The sequence below is a fragment of the Vidua chalybeata genome, chromosome 2, assembly GCF_026979565.1.
Source record: "Vidua chalybeata isolate OUT-0048 chromosome 2, bVidCha1 merged haplotype, whole genome shotgun sequence".
NCBI classification, from domain to species: Eukaryota; Metazoa; Chordata; class Aves; order Passeriformes; family Viduidae; genus Vidua; species Vidua chalybeata.
In genome coordinates, this window is record NC_071531.1 from 18,008,248 (window position 1) to 18,024,234 (window position 15,987).

The 15,987-nt window shown below is 42.4% G+C and overlaps 1 protein-coding gene across 6 annotated transcripts in view; it reads left to right on the forward strand.

Annotated features, from left to right (window-relative positions):
• Window positions 1-15,987, forward strand: part of GPM6B (glycoprotein M6B) — a 105,605-nt gene that overhangs the window by 81,523 nt on the left and 8,095 nt on the right. For all 6 annotated transcript variants that reach the window (XM_053934560.1, XM_053934559.1, XM_053934564.1 and 3 more), the window contains 2 exons: window positions 9,904-10,090; window positions 13,449-13,605. In XM_053934560.1, coding sequence (XP_053790535.1) covers window positions 9,904-10,090; window positions 13,449-13,605 — 344 coding nt within the window. The remainder of the gene's footprint in view (window positions 1-9,903; window positions 10,091-13,448; window positions 13,606-15,987) is intronic.

Sequence of the window (15,987 nt, forward strand, 5' to 3'; positions counted from 1 at the left end):
AATCAAGCCTATGATTGATCACATTAGAGAATTCCAGTCTGACTGATGGATAGCTCAGCAAGGGATGTGTGTGCTTAGAGACAGCCTTTGCAGTTAGCTCTATCCAGAATTCTCTTCTCTTTATGGAGTTGAGTGACTGAAGCCTGCTTGACAGCTTGTTTGCTGGAGAGGCCTGCCTCCGCATCAGAGACTTTAATAGCAACACAGGGAAATATTCACCAAAGCTTGCTGCCTCATCCTTCCCCTTTCCATTATATTTTTCTACTCTTCTGCTTTAGGATTCAAATGTTTATGTATTTCAGATGGCTTTTTTTTCCCCAAAAAACACTTAGGTCACAAATTATGATCTCTGTCTTCGGTATCAATATTAATTTGACCATATTTTATGACAAGGTACCTGGGTGACAGGTTTGGGGCTACTAGAAGGCATTTTCAAACTTCACATTTAGTACACATGGGATATTTTACACATAAAAGAAATGCTTCAGGGAGTAGTGGTAGATGATGAATGCTGCCCCCCTGGGCTGTGAAGGACATGGAAGGAACAGACTAGACCCTGGTTATCAGGGTCTTGGGCCCCTTCAGCTGTCCCCAGTGATGAGACATGTCCATATGTGCTGGCACAGATGAGCCAGGACATGGAGATGCACAGCCTTCTGTTACAGCAGCTGGGAGTCTGGCACCTAAAATGGTGCTAGAAACCCTTGTTTAGGCAACTGAACCCTTTGCAGTCTGCCTTGGGAATCTTTCTGAACTAGCACGTAGGTAAATATGCCTGTCATGAAGGAATTGAGGATAAAAGGGTTCTTGTTGATGGCATTATCCCCCGACCACAGCCCAGAAATGCCAGCTCAAGGGAAAATGTTTTAAAGGGATGCACTTAAAAAAATTAAAAGTCTTTTAGGCAAAAATTAAACCTCTTTGAACAGGTCTTGAGTAAAACCAACCTGCCAATGATGGCTTAGCCACTGTGAAAATGCTGGTCTTTTCTCCTGTCCCTTAGCTTGCAGGGAAGATGTCACTTCAGTCCCAACACAAATCCCTGCTATAAGATGCCTTCCTTCACTGCTGGCCTACAGCTCCCCACTGCTGGGTGGCACTGGCTGCTGTGCTGAGATAACCTCTCTGCTCCTTTGAGAAACCACAGGATTTCTTGGGTGCCTTTGTCTCCTCTGTCAGTGTCCAAATGGGCATCACTATGAGGGCGCCTCTGTGGCAGTCCTCATGGCATCCACCTCTTCTCCCAGGGTCTCCACGTACAACATGATCTCACTTCCCTAATTTAAGCTTGAATCCAGCTCTTGAGCAACTAGGGAAGAGTCAGTGTGGGAGATTCACTGCAGTGCTGGAGCCAAGACATCCCCAGAACACCTGCAAGCTTAATGAGCCTTTCGAAATGCTAAAACAATTTTTTTCCAGAAAGCAAAGTACCATCTATTTCTCTAGAAAGAGAAATTTTGCAATAGAAACTTTGCAATAGTTGTTTAACATGAGCTTAGCTGTAGGCATTATTCCAGGTTGGGTGGGTGTTGTTTGTTTTATGGGAATTTTTTTTTTTTTTTTTTGAAACTTGCTTCCCCCAGATGCTGGGAGGTGTTTCAGATGCTCTGTGAACACATAAGGGCATGTGAAGGTGGAGTATCTCACTGAAACAGCCTTACTGCTACTTTGCTGGAACAAGCTCCAGTTTTGGAAATGATGTGGTGGGGATTCAGCTGGGAAATAATTGCATGAAAGCTGTTGCAGGGCAAAGGACATCTACAGTTACAGTTCAGTTTTCTCATTATTCCTCTTGTTCCATAGTTGGGTAAATGTCTAGGAAAATCTTTGCATCTTCAGTTATCTCTTAAATTGAGAATTTACCTTCTGAATCTGAGATCTGCCAGGCTGGAATACATACACACACACATACACACACATACACAAACACACAGGTTTGGCCCTGTTTTCATCTCTAGGGAGAGAGAGGTTGTGTGTCTTGTTTGCTTCTTTATAGCTTAGGGAGGAGTCAGCTGGGGAAGCGGTCAATAGCGGTGGCTGAAATCCAGTGTGGCTAAAGTCTTGCTCTCCTGCTGAGTGCTGAAGGCTGGTGGAGGGTGAGGTGAGTTACAGCTGGCAAAAAGGTGGAGCTAAGAGGTTCAACTCCATTCTTCCAGGTAAGATATTCACCTTTGATTAACATAAAAGTCAGCTTTCAAAATCATGTCAACCAAGATGCACGTGGGTCTGGAGGATGGTTGGATCAAGGAAACTCAAATGTCCTTACAGATTTTCACAGAACTATGGAAGTCGCCCATGAAACCGAAATGCTTGGATGCCTTTGTATTTCCACACTGATCTTGTCTAGACCTTCAGGCATTTGGATATCTTTGGCAGTTTGCCCATTGTTTCATCTCTTTTACCTTTCTTACCTTGAGTTTGTCCAAAATTATCGCCTGGTCTGGCACCTATTGAAGCAGGAGTTCCAGCATGTTGAATTTCCCAAGTGTTTCTTCAAGGAGGAAAAAAATAAGTGAGGGGATGGAGGCCAGGGCAAGGGCAGAAAGGAAGGAGGGTCTTCAAGCCTGTAGAGCAGTGAGCTGTTGATGTTTCAGCTGATAGTTACAGCCCCAGTTTGGACCAGAAGCTGCCCTTGCTGGTGCAATGTGTTTGAACTTTGAGTCTGCAGGAGAAAGAACACCAAAGCTTTTATCAATAATGCCTGATCTGTCCCTTATGTGAGAAGTCTCTTTTTTAAATCACCAGCTTAATTTTTTTCCTGCAGAAGTAGCTTATAGCTAAGTAATATCCCTCGAGAATTCCCACTGAAACCTGTTTGAAGTAAGGCCTTTTCCAAAGTATAAATTAGGTATTTTTCTTCTGCTATGGATTCCACTGTTTCATAGGCCAAAAGTGAAACAGAGAAGACATGAAGTAAAATGGAGTTCTGCCTGACCTTTGTCCAAAAGCAATAAAGCTGGACAAGAGCAATTCTCTCATGCCACCATCTCATGGGACAGCAGTGTTCTTCCTGTGCAGGTCTGACTCCTTTCTCTCATACAGCAAACACCTGGGATGGGCACTTGCAATAAGTATGGATGTAGTGATTCCTATTCCATAGATTTTACTGTCTGAAAAAGATGACTTCAGAACCCTGTGAGCTTAATGAGCCTTGCAGAGGTTGGAACAATATAGATGGGGAGTGTGTGTATTTTACTAAATTTGAAGAAGGTAAACTAGATAAGGCATGTAAAAAATGCATTCAGATCATCTATCTTTGCATTAAATGGGTTTGGTTCCTGCAACAGGAATGCAATTTTTTCCTGTAAGAACTGCTGATTTGGGAAGAAGAGATTTGGAGAAGAAAAAAAAAAAAGAGTTATGATTGCTGCTATCTGTTCTTACAGACTTCTCTGCATCATTTAACGCCATCCAGAAGAAACAAATCTTGCCTTGGTGAAACAGACTTTTCTCCAATTTGAACATAATTTTTTCCTTACTGAGAGAAAAAATATTAGCATATGCTGTGGATGAACACTGATATCCTCTGAAAGTCTGTTTGGTTTGTTTGAGCTTTTTTGTTTGTTTGTGGGTTTTTTTCTTACTCATGGTAGAAGAAAAAAAAACGTACTTGATTTTAAACCTGTGCTTACTGTATTTTTGCAGACAAATTCAGGAGCCACTTATTATCATTACTCATCCAGTACTACAGCAATACTCAGTGCTTTGTGGATGTGAAGAAGGGTCTGCTCATGGTTCCTCCAGGCTGTGAGATGCTTGTTCTTAGTGTGCACCAATTCTCCTGCATTCTCTGTGTTGGTTTCCAGCACAGGAGGCGTGAGGACTTTTAGTTCTCTTCTGCACAAGAATATGGAAGCATCTAACTGATAACAGAGAATAAATACCTTTAATAAATTCCCCTCAGAAGAGGGGAACTAGCTGTATGACAGTGCTGAAACTAAGTATCTTGAATCTGTATCAAGAATAACTGGAGAAGTTTCAATTAGAGCTGATGACCTTCAGAAAGGAGCTTCTTGTTCTTCAGGTAGCTCTTAAATAGTAGAGGTTGGGGTGAGGTTTACTGGATGGATCAGACTACCCCAGATCTCACAGGTTTTTACTTGAAAAAAGCATCTTGTTCTGGCCACTCAGAAGAATAACAGAGGTGGTGTTGCTGCATTTCAGGTCTGATCCTTTGTGGCTGCCTTGATGGCAGTGTTCTCCAAAGGTCATGTCCACTCCATCAAAGGGACTCTGCTGGCCAGGAAGGAGTTATTGATTAAGAACCCTGGAAGAGGAGAATGCAAATACACTGGGGAGATTATCAATCTGGCTAGACTAAAGTGCATTTACATTAAGTTTTCTGGCTCTTACGAGTTAATTTTCAGTATAAGTTAATTTCACAACTTCTTATTTGTGTAGGACAAAAAGGGAAAATTAGGAAATACTGAAAAGAAGTTTCTGTGGAAGAGCCTTAAATGGTTTGTGGGAAGAGAAGAAAGGATTTTCTCTATTGGAGTTCATCACTTATTTAATCTGTTTAATGTTAGTCCAGTGGTGAGTGAGCATTTATTCTAAGTAGTAACAGCAGTTTTTGCTTTGTGTCATGTTTTGTAAATCAGCAAAATTTAAGATGAACAGGAATGAGTAAGTAAGAGCTTGAACAAAGACTTCCATGTGATTTAATGCAGACCCTTTTTATTTTAGTCCCTTACTAAAGCGTGGGAAGAAATTTGTCACAGGCTTTAAACTTAACGCTCGTAAGGTTAAATATTTTATCTTATTATGTTGTTGCCACTGACCCTTGGCTGCAGGTGTGGGTGACAGATGTGAGGAGTTACCTTACTGCCAGGTACTGGCTTAGTCTCATGCAGAGAAGAAAGAGGTAAATTCCAGTTTTGCTTCTGAGGTATTAGCCTATTCCCACATCCCTCACTGCTTCTCCTGTGGTTGCCGATCATGCAACAGGTAGGAAAATGTAAACCATTCAGAATGGAAATTTTCAAACATACGGTGAGTGGCAGACAGTAAAATTGGCAGTTCCTTTCATTGACATAAAGTTCATTTTCTGACAAAAATCCATGGTGGTTTAGGCCTCCGAGGTTATTATTCATGCTTGTATTGGGTAGTCTTCAGCACTGGGGAAAGCAGGAGGTAAATGTAAAGTACATTGAGTATGTCAAGTACTGAGTTGTCCTCTTACATCTATTTGTGAATTGGGAGTGATGATACCAACACTAGGCTCCTGCGGATGTGTAATAATGAGCCCAATTTACCTTCGATGGCTGCATTTAAGATGTTATCTAGTGTTTTCATTTTAGGTGTTATCTAGTGCTTTTTTTCCCTTGGATTTCTTGCAACCTTCCTTTTGTTAAAACAGTTCCTCCCCACGTGCTCCCTGAGCTGTGGTGCTGAAGCCAACAGAGGCTGTGGTTCTGTGGTGGAACATGATGTGCAATTTCTGCCGTGTATTAACTGGGCTGGTGTCTGACAGGCCAGCATTTCGTAAAATGTGTTGCACAATTACAGGAAGTAAGTGACGAGGAGAAAATTATGCCCATTGCTTTATCTTTCCTGGGAGGGGAAGAAACCAAACTTCTAAGGAAAAGAAAATGGGAACTAACTCAAAGACAGCCACAGGATCCTGGAGGTTTAGCTCTCTGAAATGGAAAACTATACAAAGCTCCTTTCAGGTTTTCTTGATTCCATGATTTTTTGTTCCATAGTGACCTTGACTATGGGCCAGTGGTTAGAACCTGAGATGCATTGAGGCACTAGTTCAACCTAGGAGGTGTTTGGAACATTAGACTATAGGCTGTTTTTCTGTCCAAGAGGTGTGAATATTCCTTCTTTACAGCATGTTTTCCATTATTTGCTTTGAGGGATGGCTTTGTGAACATCAGCCTGCCTCAGCTTTTCAAGTCTGGGCTTCAAGAATTGATCTATGGTCTTCATAGAGCAAGCCCTAGGAATACTCAAGGAAGCTACCTGATCCTATTGCATTGTTTTTTGTCATTTCCAAAACACAGATTTGACCTTAGTAGGAAGAGGTAGTGTGTGAGAGCTGCCTCTTTTTCTATTTTCTTTTTATTTTAAGACCATTTCCCATTAATTCTCTATTACCTTGCCATTTTGAGTTTAAATCTTAGAGCTGTACTTAAAGTACCAAAGGAGGTTTAGCCACACAATCGCCATTTGGCATGGGAAATGGAATGGCTAAGCCTCTGCATAAATGCAGTAGGCTGTACACTGCTGAGCAGGTTGTATAATTGTTCATCATACATTAAGCAACCAATTGCCGATTTATGTACATATGTAGGTTCATCCTTTACCAATTTCCTGTGACTGATAGCTGCCAGGAGATTAAAAGAATAGCCAGTTCCTGTTTCTTTCTCTTCTCTTTATTTTTGTCCTTTAGCAAGAATATTTGTGTGTGTGCATGTGTTTAATAGCATTCATTCCCTAGAGAATAATCTCAGTCTTTGTTTTAGCTGGCCTCCTTCTGAGAGTGTGTTAAATCTGTAGCCAAGATCACAGGCAGCTCTGGGCAAATCATTGGGCTGTTATTAACCTGCCTCCATGGCAACTGCTGCTCACCAGCCTGAGGACAAAAAATGTTTTTATTCTGCTGAGTTGCACAAAAGGTTCTAGCGATGCCTTGCACAAAATGGCCATTGAAAGGGAAGATGCAGTGATGTGTGTTTGGGCTGTACAGTTTCATATTCAAATCATTTTACACTGTTTCATTGGAAGTGGATATACAGCTGAACAGTTCATCATTTTGGCCATATGGAAAATAAAAACTAGCAGAAAATTTTAATACTACCTATTTTTGTCAGCTTGAGTTCACAGGCCTTCAGCCTGCAGTTGTCATCAGAGTGTTAGCAGGTTATTTTGTGAACATGAACTAGGCAAACATCATCCTGGGGTTTCAGTTGTACTGTGTGAAGATAGTTGCTGACTTAGAGTTGCAGAGAGAAAACATAAAGGTTTCCTGGAAAGCTTTCTAATTGTTTTCAGAAATCCTTTGCTTTGCTTCAGTGCTTCTTTGGGAAGCTTGGTAAGCATATCTGAGTTCTTGATGAACTTCAAATTTTTAGCTGGTTTTGAAAGCTGCTCTTAGCAGAACTGTTTTAGGCTTGTGTTAAAATTATAAAATTGGCTGTATTGCTCAGGCTAGGCATGGCTTTAATCTGCTCATAAAGAGTGCACACAGTGGGATCTGGGGGGAAGGTCTGGCAGTCCCAGCACTGAGATGAGGTTGCATCCTGCAGTTAGTTACCCTCTGGCAGGAGGCCGTGCAGCTCTGCTGTCAATTTGGGTGCAGAATGACTATGTATGGATGGATGCTGTCTCTTGGAAACATGCTGGTTTGGGATGCTTCATGTGCTTGCAAGCTGGCTGTGTGCTGTTTCGAGGTGTACCAAAATCTCTCTGATTCCTGCTTTAGTCTTGGGGTCAAGGTGAGTAGGTGAGTAGCTCCTGCAGTTTGACATTTGGGCAGTTTTCTCTGCTCAAAATAATGTGGTTGCTTTAGACACCTCTGAGGGTGTCCCTTGGCTTTGTTCTGCACTGAGAAAATGAAGGCCACCCAAATTCTGTGATGCCTTTTTACTTGGACTGCAGAGGAAGACAAATAGTATGGCCACAGTGACAGTCTGTGCAGCTGCCATTTGCTGAGAGGTGAGAGGGGGTCTGCGCTGTTGTGTTCAAGGGTCTGTGGATTAGTGGCAGATACTGTCATGTGCTTGGGCAAGGGATCCAACAAACTCTGCCAGTGGCCTGGAAAGCTGGCTTGGCAGTATGGGGTATTAAACATCAATCCTGGGTCTACACCAATTTTTAGCTTTGTCAGGCTGTTCCCATTTTCTGAAACCAGCAGCTTTTCTTTTGGATCTTATCAATCTCTTGGTTTTGCTTCCAGCTGTTTTTATTTTCTGTCTTTGATAGGATCCTTCTGTAAGGCAATCTGTGGGATCAGCACAATTTAAGTGATCAACCTCTCTACACTAAGCAATGATCAGGTGTTGGGTCTCCTGCTTTAGCAGTGTGGCTCAAAAGGTGGTTTGTTTTGTGCTGGGTTGTGACCACAAGTGGGTCACTTGTGCTGGGTCAGAGCATCGTTACTTTTGGATAATCTTTCATGGCTAATCCTGCACCAGGTGCATGCATTTCTTGGATTAACTCTGGGAAGTTTGGACCTGACCTGGGAGCGGATGCTGCAGAGGAGAGCCAGGCACACGTGTGTGGCTGCTCAGGCATGTGAGCTGATCTCCCCAAAGCAGAGGATTGCTCTGCAAAGTTTGTTGTCTGAACTCAGCTCTGGACCTCTGTGATAAAATGAAACCCAGAGATGATTTCCTCTGATAGTGTGCATTTGGATTTTGTTTGGCCTGTCACTGCCGAGCTGCAGTGTTTGTTCATTTGGCAGTATTTTTGTCATGAAGATAGTTCCTACTGAGTGGACTCCAGCTGTGGACTAGACTATAAAACCTTCCCAAGCTTGTTTCTATACAATCAAATCTTGTCTGCAGTTAGTGAAGTAAGTAATTTTGATGGTGATAGCTGCTTAAGCCTGACTATGGCATTTGCTAGTGACTCTCTAAAAGAAGAGTTTCTTACTTATGAAATGTGAAGTCTTTCAATTATTGAATGCATATTATTCCTCAGCTCCTCACAGAAGTGCCTGCTCTGCAACTCATTCATTAGTGGGAAAGGGAGTGAGATAAAAAATAAACTTGCCTCATGTGGTGGCTGGAGACTTGCTGATCTTTGTGAGGAATCTTTTGGGTAGGAAGATGTGATGTCCTCATTTGCCAACTGTCTCCTTGCCTTCAAATGCTTTGTCCATGTAGCGCCTTGCCATAGCAGCAACGCTGGCCGCTCCATTAAGCGTTGTCTTAATGGCTTGTGTTCTGCACAGTTGTATGAAATGCACATTAATGGAGACAGCTTAATGCCATCACCCTGAAGTAATGAATTGGTATGGATTGCCATTACCATTATAGTGCAGTTAAAAGCTGTGTTTGTTTCCGATTTACATTTCCCAGCTTTGTAAGCAGATGGGTTTTCAGGCCACGCAGTTGGAACAAACCTGGCAATTCAGCTGCAACCTCCTTATTACAGTGTTCATACAAATGGCAGCTCTGGGGGGGTGTTTTGTTAACTCAGACCAGTTAAACAGTGCTTTTCAGTTGATCGTGATACTGCAAACTGTATTCAGGGATCACTGTAAATCCAGTGTATCCTATAAAAAGCTGTAAATGTACTGTTTGTGTAAAACAGCTTCATACAGCTGCCCTCAACAAAAATTGTTACTCTTTGGACCCCATTCAATTTTTCTATTCTAAAAGTATTTGTATCCCTATAACCTCATGTGGATTTATATAAAAAGGTAACTTGGGAGTACTGGGAGAGTGTGGGGTAGTTAAGTTTTGTGGACTTTAATATATTCATGTTCCCATGAAAGTGCAAAGTGTCTCCTACTTTTCCAAAAGGCTTTATTGTCTTGAGTAGTTGCCTCTCTGGCTCCCAGAGTGTTGCCAGCATAGCTGGTGCTCCTGCCATTAGTAAAGCTGAAACATGGTGAGCTCTGGATGAGCAGCTGAATTGCAATGGATCACTTTAGACAGTGATTTTTTTGCTTTTTCCATTTCATAGGCTGTCTTATTGATCTCCTCTTGATCCTGTAAAGACAGGAGCACTCAGCCCACTTTCTGGGCTTTGAGTCCATACCAACAGATCTGTAGGTCACTACTTTAGAGGGTGATGCTGTCTTGTACCACCTATAGATTTTTTGCTTAGCATGTCAATGCCTGGGCCTTTTATTCCCTCTGGCTTTTACCAAGTGAAGGACAAATATTCTTTTTCTCATAATTTGCTTTTTGCTCATGACATTTCTTTTGCTTTCTCTCTTCTGCTTAGGTTGCTTTGAATGTTGCATTAAGTGCCTAGGAGGAGTGCCATATGCTTCACTCGTGGCAACCATTCTCTGCTTCTCGGGGGTAGCGTTGTTTTGTGGCTGTGGTCACGTGGCGCTCACGGGAACCGTGTCTATCCTCGAGCAGCACTTCTCCACGACTGCCAGTGACCATGCTTTGCTGAGCGAAGTGTAAGTATGCCTCCCATTCCCATTATTCATCATAACACCCTCATGCTAAATGAGTAGAGATGGATTCAAACCTCAGTCTCCATCCCTGAGTATTAGGTTGCTTGTTTTTGTAACAGCGCTCGGTCATTTACTGGTGTTCACATACAAAGAGCCAAAGTGTGCATCCTGGTACACCTGCTTGTACTGGGACCAGCACTCTTTAGTATCTTCATTGGGATCACAGACAGTGGAATTGAGCGCACCCCCAGCTGCTTTGCAGATGACACCCAAGCTGAGTGGTGCAGTTTGCTTACCTGAAAGGAAGGATGCCACCCATAAAGCCTGGAGGAATGGGACTCTGTGAACCTCATGACGTTCACCAGCGGCAAGTGCAAGGTGCTGCACATGGGTCAGGGCAATGTATCAATACATGGTGACAGATGAAAGGATTGAGAGCAGCCCTGCCAAGAAGGACTTGGGGGTGCTGTTGGATGAAGAACTGAACATGAGTTGGAAATGTGCACTCGCAGCCCAGGAAGCCAATTATGTCCTGGGCTGCATCCAAAGCAGCATGACCAGCAGGGTGAGGGAGGTGTTTCTGCCCCTCTACTCTGGTGAGACCCTACCTGGAGTGCTGCATCCAGCTCTGGGTGTGCTCACACAGGAAGGAGATGGACCTGTTGGAGTGACTCCAAAGGAGGCCACCAAGATGATCAGAGGGCTGGAGCATCTCTTCTGAGAAGAGTTGGGACTGTTTAGCCTGGAGAAGAGAAAGCTCAGGGAGACTTTAGAGCAGCCTTCCAACACCTAACCTACAAGAGAGCTGAAGAGCGACTTGTAGCAGGGCCTGTTGTAACAGAACAAGGGGTAACAATTTTATTTTAAGAGTAGATTTAGTTTTTGTTGATGACATACAGTTGGAAGGTATGTCAGGAATAACAAAGAAGCATGGTTCTGACCATTCAGAAGAGGCTGGACTGGTATATGAGAAAAAAGAGAGAAAAAACTGGAAAGATCTGCAAATGTAGTCTTTGGATATAACTAACCACAGGTGAAATATTTGGGTCTTTTATGTTCCCAGTGCTTCTCTTTGAGGTCAGAGGAAGGCCTGGTGTGCTGCCTCAGGTCCCATGTCCAGCAGCCAGCCTGGCCATGTGTGGCTGTGATGAGGGGCCCCTGTGATGAGCACAGTGGGCATGGCACATACAGGAGTGCAAGGGCAGCAAGCCAGACAGGTGATACTTGAAGACTCTGGTATCAGGGCCCTATGCAACACACTTAATTCTTATTTTCTTTTTAATTTCTGTTGTCACTGACTCCCTGTATATGCTTGCAGGCATAGGCCTGCCAGTTTGCTGCATGCCCTCTGAGCACTGGTGCCAGTCCCTCAGCACCATTTCAGGGCTTCCCCTGTCCACAGGACCCTCTGTACCCTCACCTGCTCTGGGGTCCCCCCTTCCAGCACTGCCCACATTCAGTCCCTGGCTGTGGCCGGCAGTGTGTCCCCAGCTCCAGGGCATGAGCCACGAGGGCCCTGCAGTTAGACACAAAATTTAGTGAGAAAATGTAAGCAGCTGTTCTTCAGCACTGGGTAACAAAACACTCTGTGCTTGCATCAGTCTCCATTTGAGCAAAATAGAAGAAACTGCAAAAGCAGCAGTCACAGGCAGCAAGTTTTATGTTTTGGAGAGCTGTTGACAATGCTTCTTGTCATGTCAGCACCAGCAGCTGGGGAAATGCATAATTCCTACCAAAGCAGCTCAGGGCTTGCCGCTGTGGAGCCAAGGGGGTGAGGAGGGAGAAGAGTTGTTAGAAAGGGGCAAATTTGAGGCTACAGCAACATGAAAAAGGAAAATATGTTAGTAACACACCCTTTGGAAGAGACTTTTTTAACCAGTTTTCCTATTACTAATTTCTGGTACCATGCATTGGGTCTCTCCTGGACTATTAATGATGGTGAAATGATTTCTTCTATACTCTCTCAAATCCTGGGTTAATTTTTTTGTTCTTTACAGCATAGATGCAACAGATTTATCCCGTTATTTTTAATCAGTTTGGAAAACAAAGATAATACTTCCCACATAAAATTTTAAATTATTAATATCCTATTTTGATACAAAGGTAACAATTAACTATAGAAATGGTAGTCATCAATTTTCTTTAAGCTAAAACATTCAGATTCTCTTTGGAGATCTATACCAGCAACCACTTGGTGGAGAGTGGCAAGAATCAGAAAAAATATCTTGAGCAAAGCATATTTATCCTCAGAAAACTGGTAGTGTGGATGTATGAAATTAACCTCTTGATTCTGTGAATAACTTCCTCAAAAATAACCATCCCAACAATCAAATTCCTTTTAAGAAGTTCCAGGGAAATCATGCTAATAACAAAATATGACTTTTGAAGACCAGAAGTGTTGTATGGAAGATCTGGAATTCTGGTCCTCCAAAACAATTAGCTTTGGATACAGAATCTGATTGATAATATTTAGAAATTATTCTTTTCATCTATCTATTCTAGCTAAAGGAAAAATACTGTTAGAGTGTCATTGCAGATGGTAGATTTTTAAGAAATCAAGAACTTTCTCAAATAACATCTGAAGGAAGTGCTTATACCATGTGCCCTGAGATGATCTTCCTCTGAGTGGTTCCAGAGTACCTAAAACGGAAGCATTTCCTAAATAACTCTTCCATTAAAAAAAAAAAAAAAAAAACCAACCACAATATTTTGAAGCACTCAACACTGCTGTGACTTAAAGCACTGAAACTACCAGCTCACTTGGAACTACCCTTCCAGGCTATAGAGCAGCCTCAGGAGAAGTCACTGCATGTTTGCTGAGTTTTGTATCAGACAAATATTGCTGAATTCAGAAATTTTTGCAAACTTAAGTTAATCGGATTTCACAGGTGGAATGGTGAATTTCATGGACTGCTTCCTTTCCCTAAGCCAAAGGAATGACCACAGAGCCTGGTAGTTCAGGCAGGGGTGCAGCTCCAGGCGTTGCCACTTCAAAGCCCTGCATTGTCCCTGTCAGCCATTCCCAAGTTAGGCGTCAGGAGCAGTAAGAGGAAAAAGGAAAACCTCCATAGTGGAGGCATGAAATTGCAGCTTTAACATGGTGACTAACACCAGTCACCATGGACTGTAGCACCAACAGGGGATGCTCAGGTGGGTGCAGGACTAATGCACATCAGGATTGCTTACCTGGGGAGGGGTACAGTTGTAACAGTGTTTTCCTGCAGTCTGCTTGCTTAAAATGCTAGGGAGCCTTGAACTTTGTTTTTAGGAGTTGTCTCTCATTTATTATAATTTGAGAGGACTGACTTTGTTTTTATAGGACTGAAATCTAATTATATAATTTCTTTCTTTTCCATTTTAGAATACAGCTAATGCAGTATGTAATTTATGGCATTGCATCATTTTTCTTCTTATATGGCATAATCCTTTTGGCGGAAGGTTTTTATACAACAAGCGCTGTGAAGGAGCTGCATGGAGAGTTCAAAACAACAGCCTGTGGCCGCTGCATCAGTGGAATGGTGAGTGGGATCAGAAATGGCAACATCACTCTTTGCTGGCTAAAACCTGTTTGGCTCGGTTTATTCCTGGGTTTTGAATGACAGAATGTTGCTGCCTTCTTTGTTTAACTCCTTGTGGGTGATTAGGGTCAGTCCATGTCTTGGTTCTTCTCTGAACTTCAAGGGTGCTTAGTTAAATCAAAATGTTGCAGATGGGCTGGGTGGGGGCTGCCATGGCCTCCCGTGTCATAAAGCTGAACCCAGTGGTCTAAACTAAACTGAGGAGACTGCTAATTTAAAAACATTTAATGTGAGCTAAAATGAAATTCGTGCTTTTAGACATGGAACACTTGAGTGATGCTTAAAGGCAGACTATAAAATGGCTGTGGTTTGCAGAGCTATTTAAATATCAAACTGTAATGGCCCTGACTTCCATAGTCAATTGTGCTTGAGTGTTTGGATCCTTCAACAAACAGTAATGAATGAATGAAGCTTCACAACATTTTTGCACTTGAATCAAGTATTGATTTGCAGATGGCAAAAGGCAGACAGAATAGTGCGGCTTTTTCGCAAAGCCCTAAAGTTACCAGCCATGTCTCTTCAGCATACTTCTGTATTAGAACAAAATTGTAAGCAAAGTTTAACTAAAAATAAAACTTCAGATTCTCACCCACATTGTCCCCAAGGGCACACTCTGCAAGAACAGCCATAACTATGTTTCTGAGAGAAGATTTCAAAGCTATTACTGAAAATCTGAATTCAAAGCTCGTAGTTATGGAGGAAGCTAAGCAGTATGACAGATCGCCCACGGGAAAGTGTGGGTGAAAAGAGAAGAGGCTTTTGATGTGATTGTTGCATTTTAATATACAGTCTATATCCTGAACTTAAAAAATATGTACTTTCAGCTGGTTAAATACAAAAGAGATGCATGTTTATTTTCATGAGAGTTAGCAATTTTCCACTGTGCTGTGGGGTACTTACTGAATTTTTCAAGAGCTAATAAAAATAAGGCATTTGATAATTTTCCAGTTAAGCAGCTATTTGCTCATTTTTTTTCTATCAAGTATGGTCTTCACCAAGAGCGAATTTAGATCTAAAGCAGTGTTTTCAAAAGATCCAAAATAAAGTAGAAACATACACATCAGTGCATCTCATCAGTGCAGACAATTGCTTGTGCAGTTGAGTAGTTGCAGGCACATGATTGTCAACTGCTTATACAAATACCAGTGTGACACATGGAAATAGGGCAGAAAAACTTGTTTTCATGTTTGTCCATACAATGAAGGAGAGAATTTACCAGCTGAGGAATGGCTTGGAGCTCTGGTAAGCTGCATTCATGTTTGGTGGTGACAGGAAAAGTGCTGCTGTGTAAAACCTTAGGGCTAGAACAAGGTTTGTGAGGAGATAAAATGTTTAACAGACTGCAGCTGGGTACAGGCAACAGGCTTCTGGACCTACAGTGACCTTTTGCCTCACTGATCAAGAGCTCCTCTACTACTTCTTTCATTACGTTACTGAGCAAAGTCCTGAAAGGCAGTCCCATCTTGCATAAGGTTGTTACAGAAGACAGACTTCCATCTTCCCTAAATTATTTGTGTTGGTTCTGGTAATGCAGAATAGCCATTTCCCACAGGAAATTACATTACATTAAATGTGAGAGTGAATGTATTTTTTCTGGCTATTTTAGGATATAAAGGCTTTGTGCACTTCATTTCATGCACACTTCCACATACACATATGCAAACTCATGTTTTATTGGTAATTTATCTACAGAAATCCTTTAACCTGGACCACTTGGTCCTTCCCAAAATCCAAAGAGAGGAATTTCAATTCTCACACAAAACATAAAGGTCTGGTGTATGGCGCTATCTAATATGAAATAGGGTATTCCACTGGAGTTGTCTATAAATTAAAGTCTAGCTGGGGTTGTGGGCCATAGTTTTGCAAGAACTTCCACCTCCCCACACACCACCTCCCTTGACTGAAACCTAACCAGTTGTTCAGCTTTTGCTCAAATACTTGTAGGGTTATTCTGGAAAAAAACTGTGGGGATGTAAACTTCCACCACTGCAGCATTAGCTCAGTCCCTTGGTTCTGGGTCAGGCTGAGAATCCTCCTCCCTAAGAGCCTTTCCCATCCTTGTTGCTGTCCTTTGGCACACAAATTTTAAGATAGTAGGGCACCAGTGCTTTACTGAAAGTGAAGCCTTTCCAGTCCACCTGCAGAGAGAACAGCCACAGCTAACGGTGAAAAGAGAGCCCAGGAGATGTAACAGAATTCCCCCACCTTCCAGTGGGGATGCAAATCCTGGTCTCACCACGAGGAGGGAGCTAGGTACAGTTTCACCATAACACTTTGAAGAGGAGGGAAAAGGGAAGGGGCTTAGTGGGAGAAGGAAGCTGG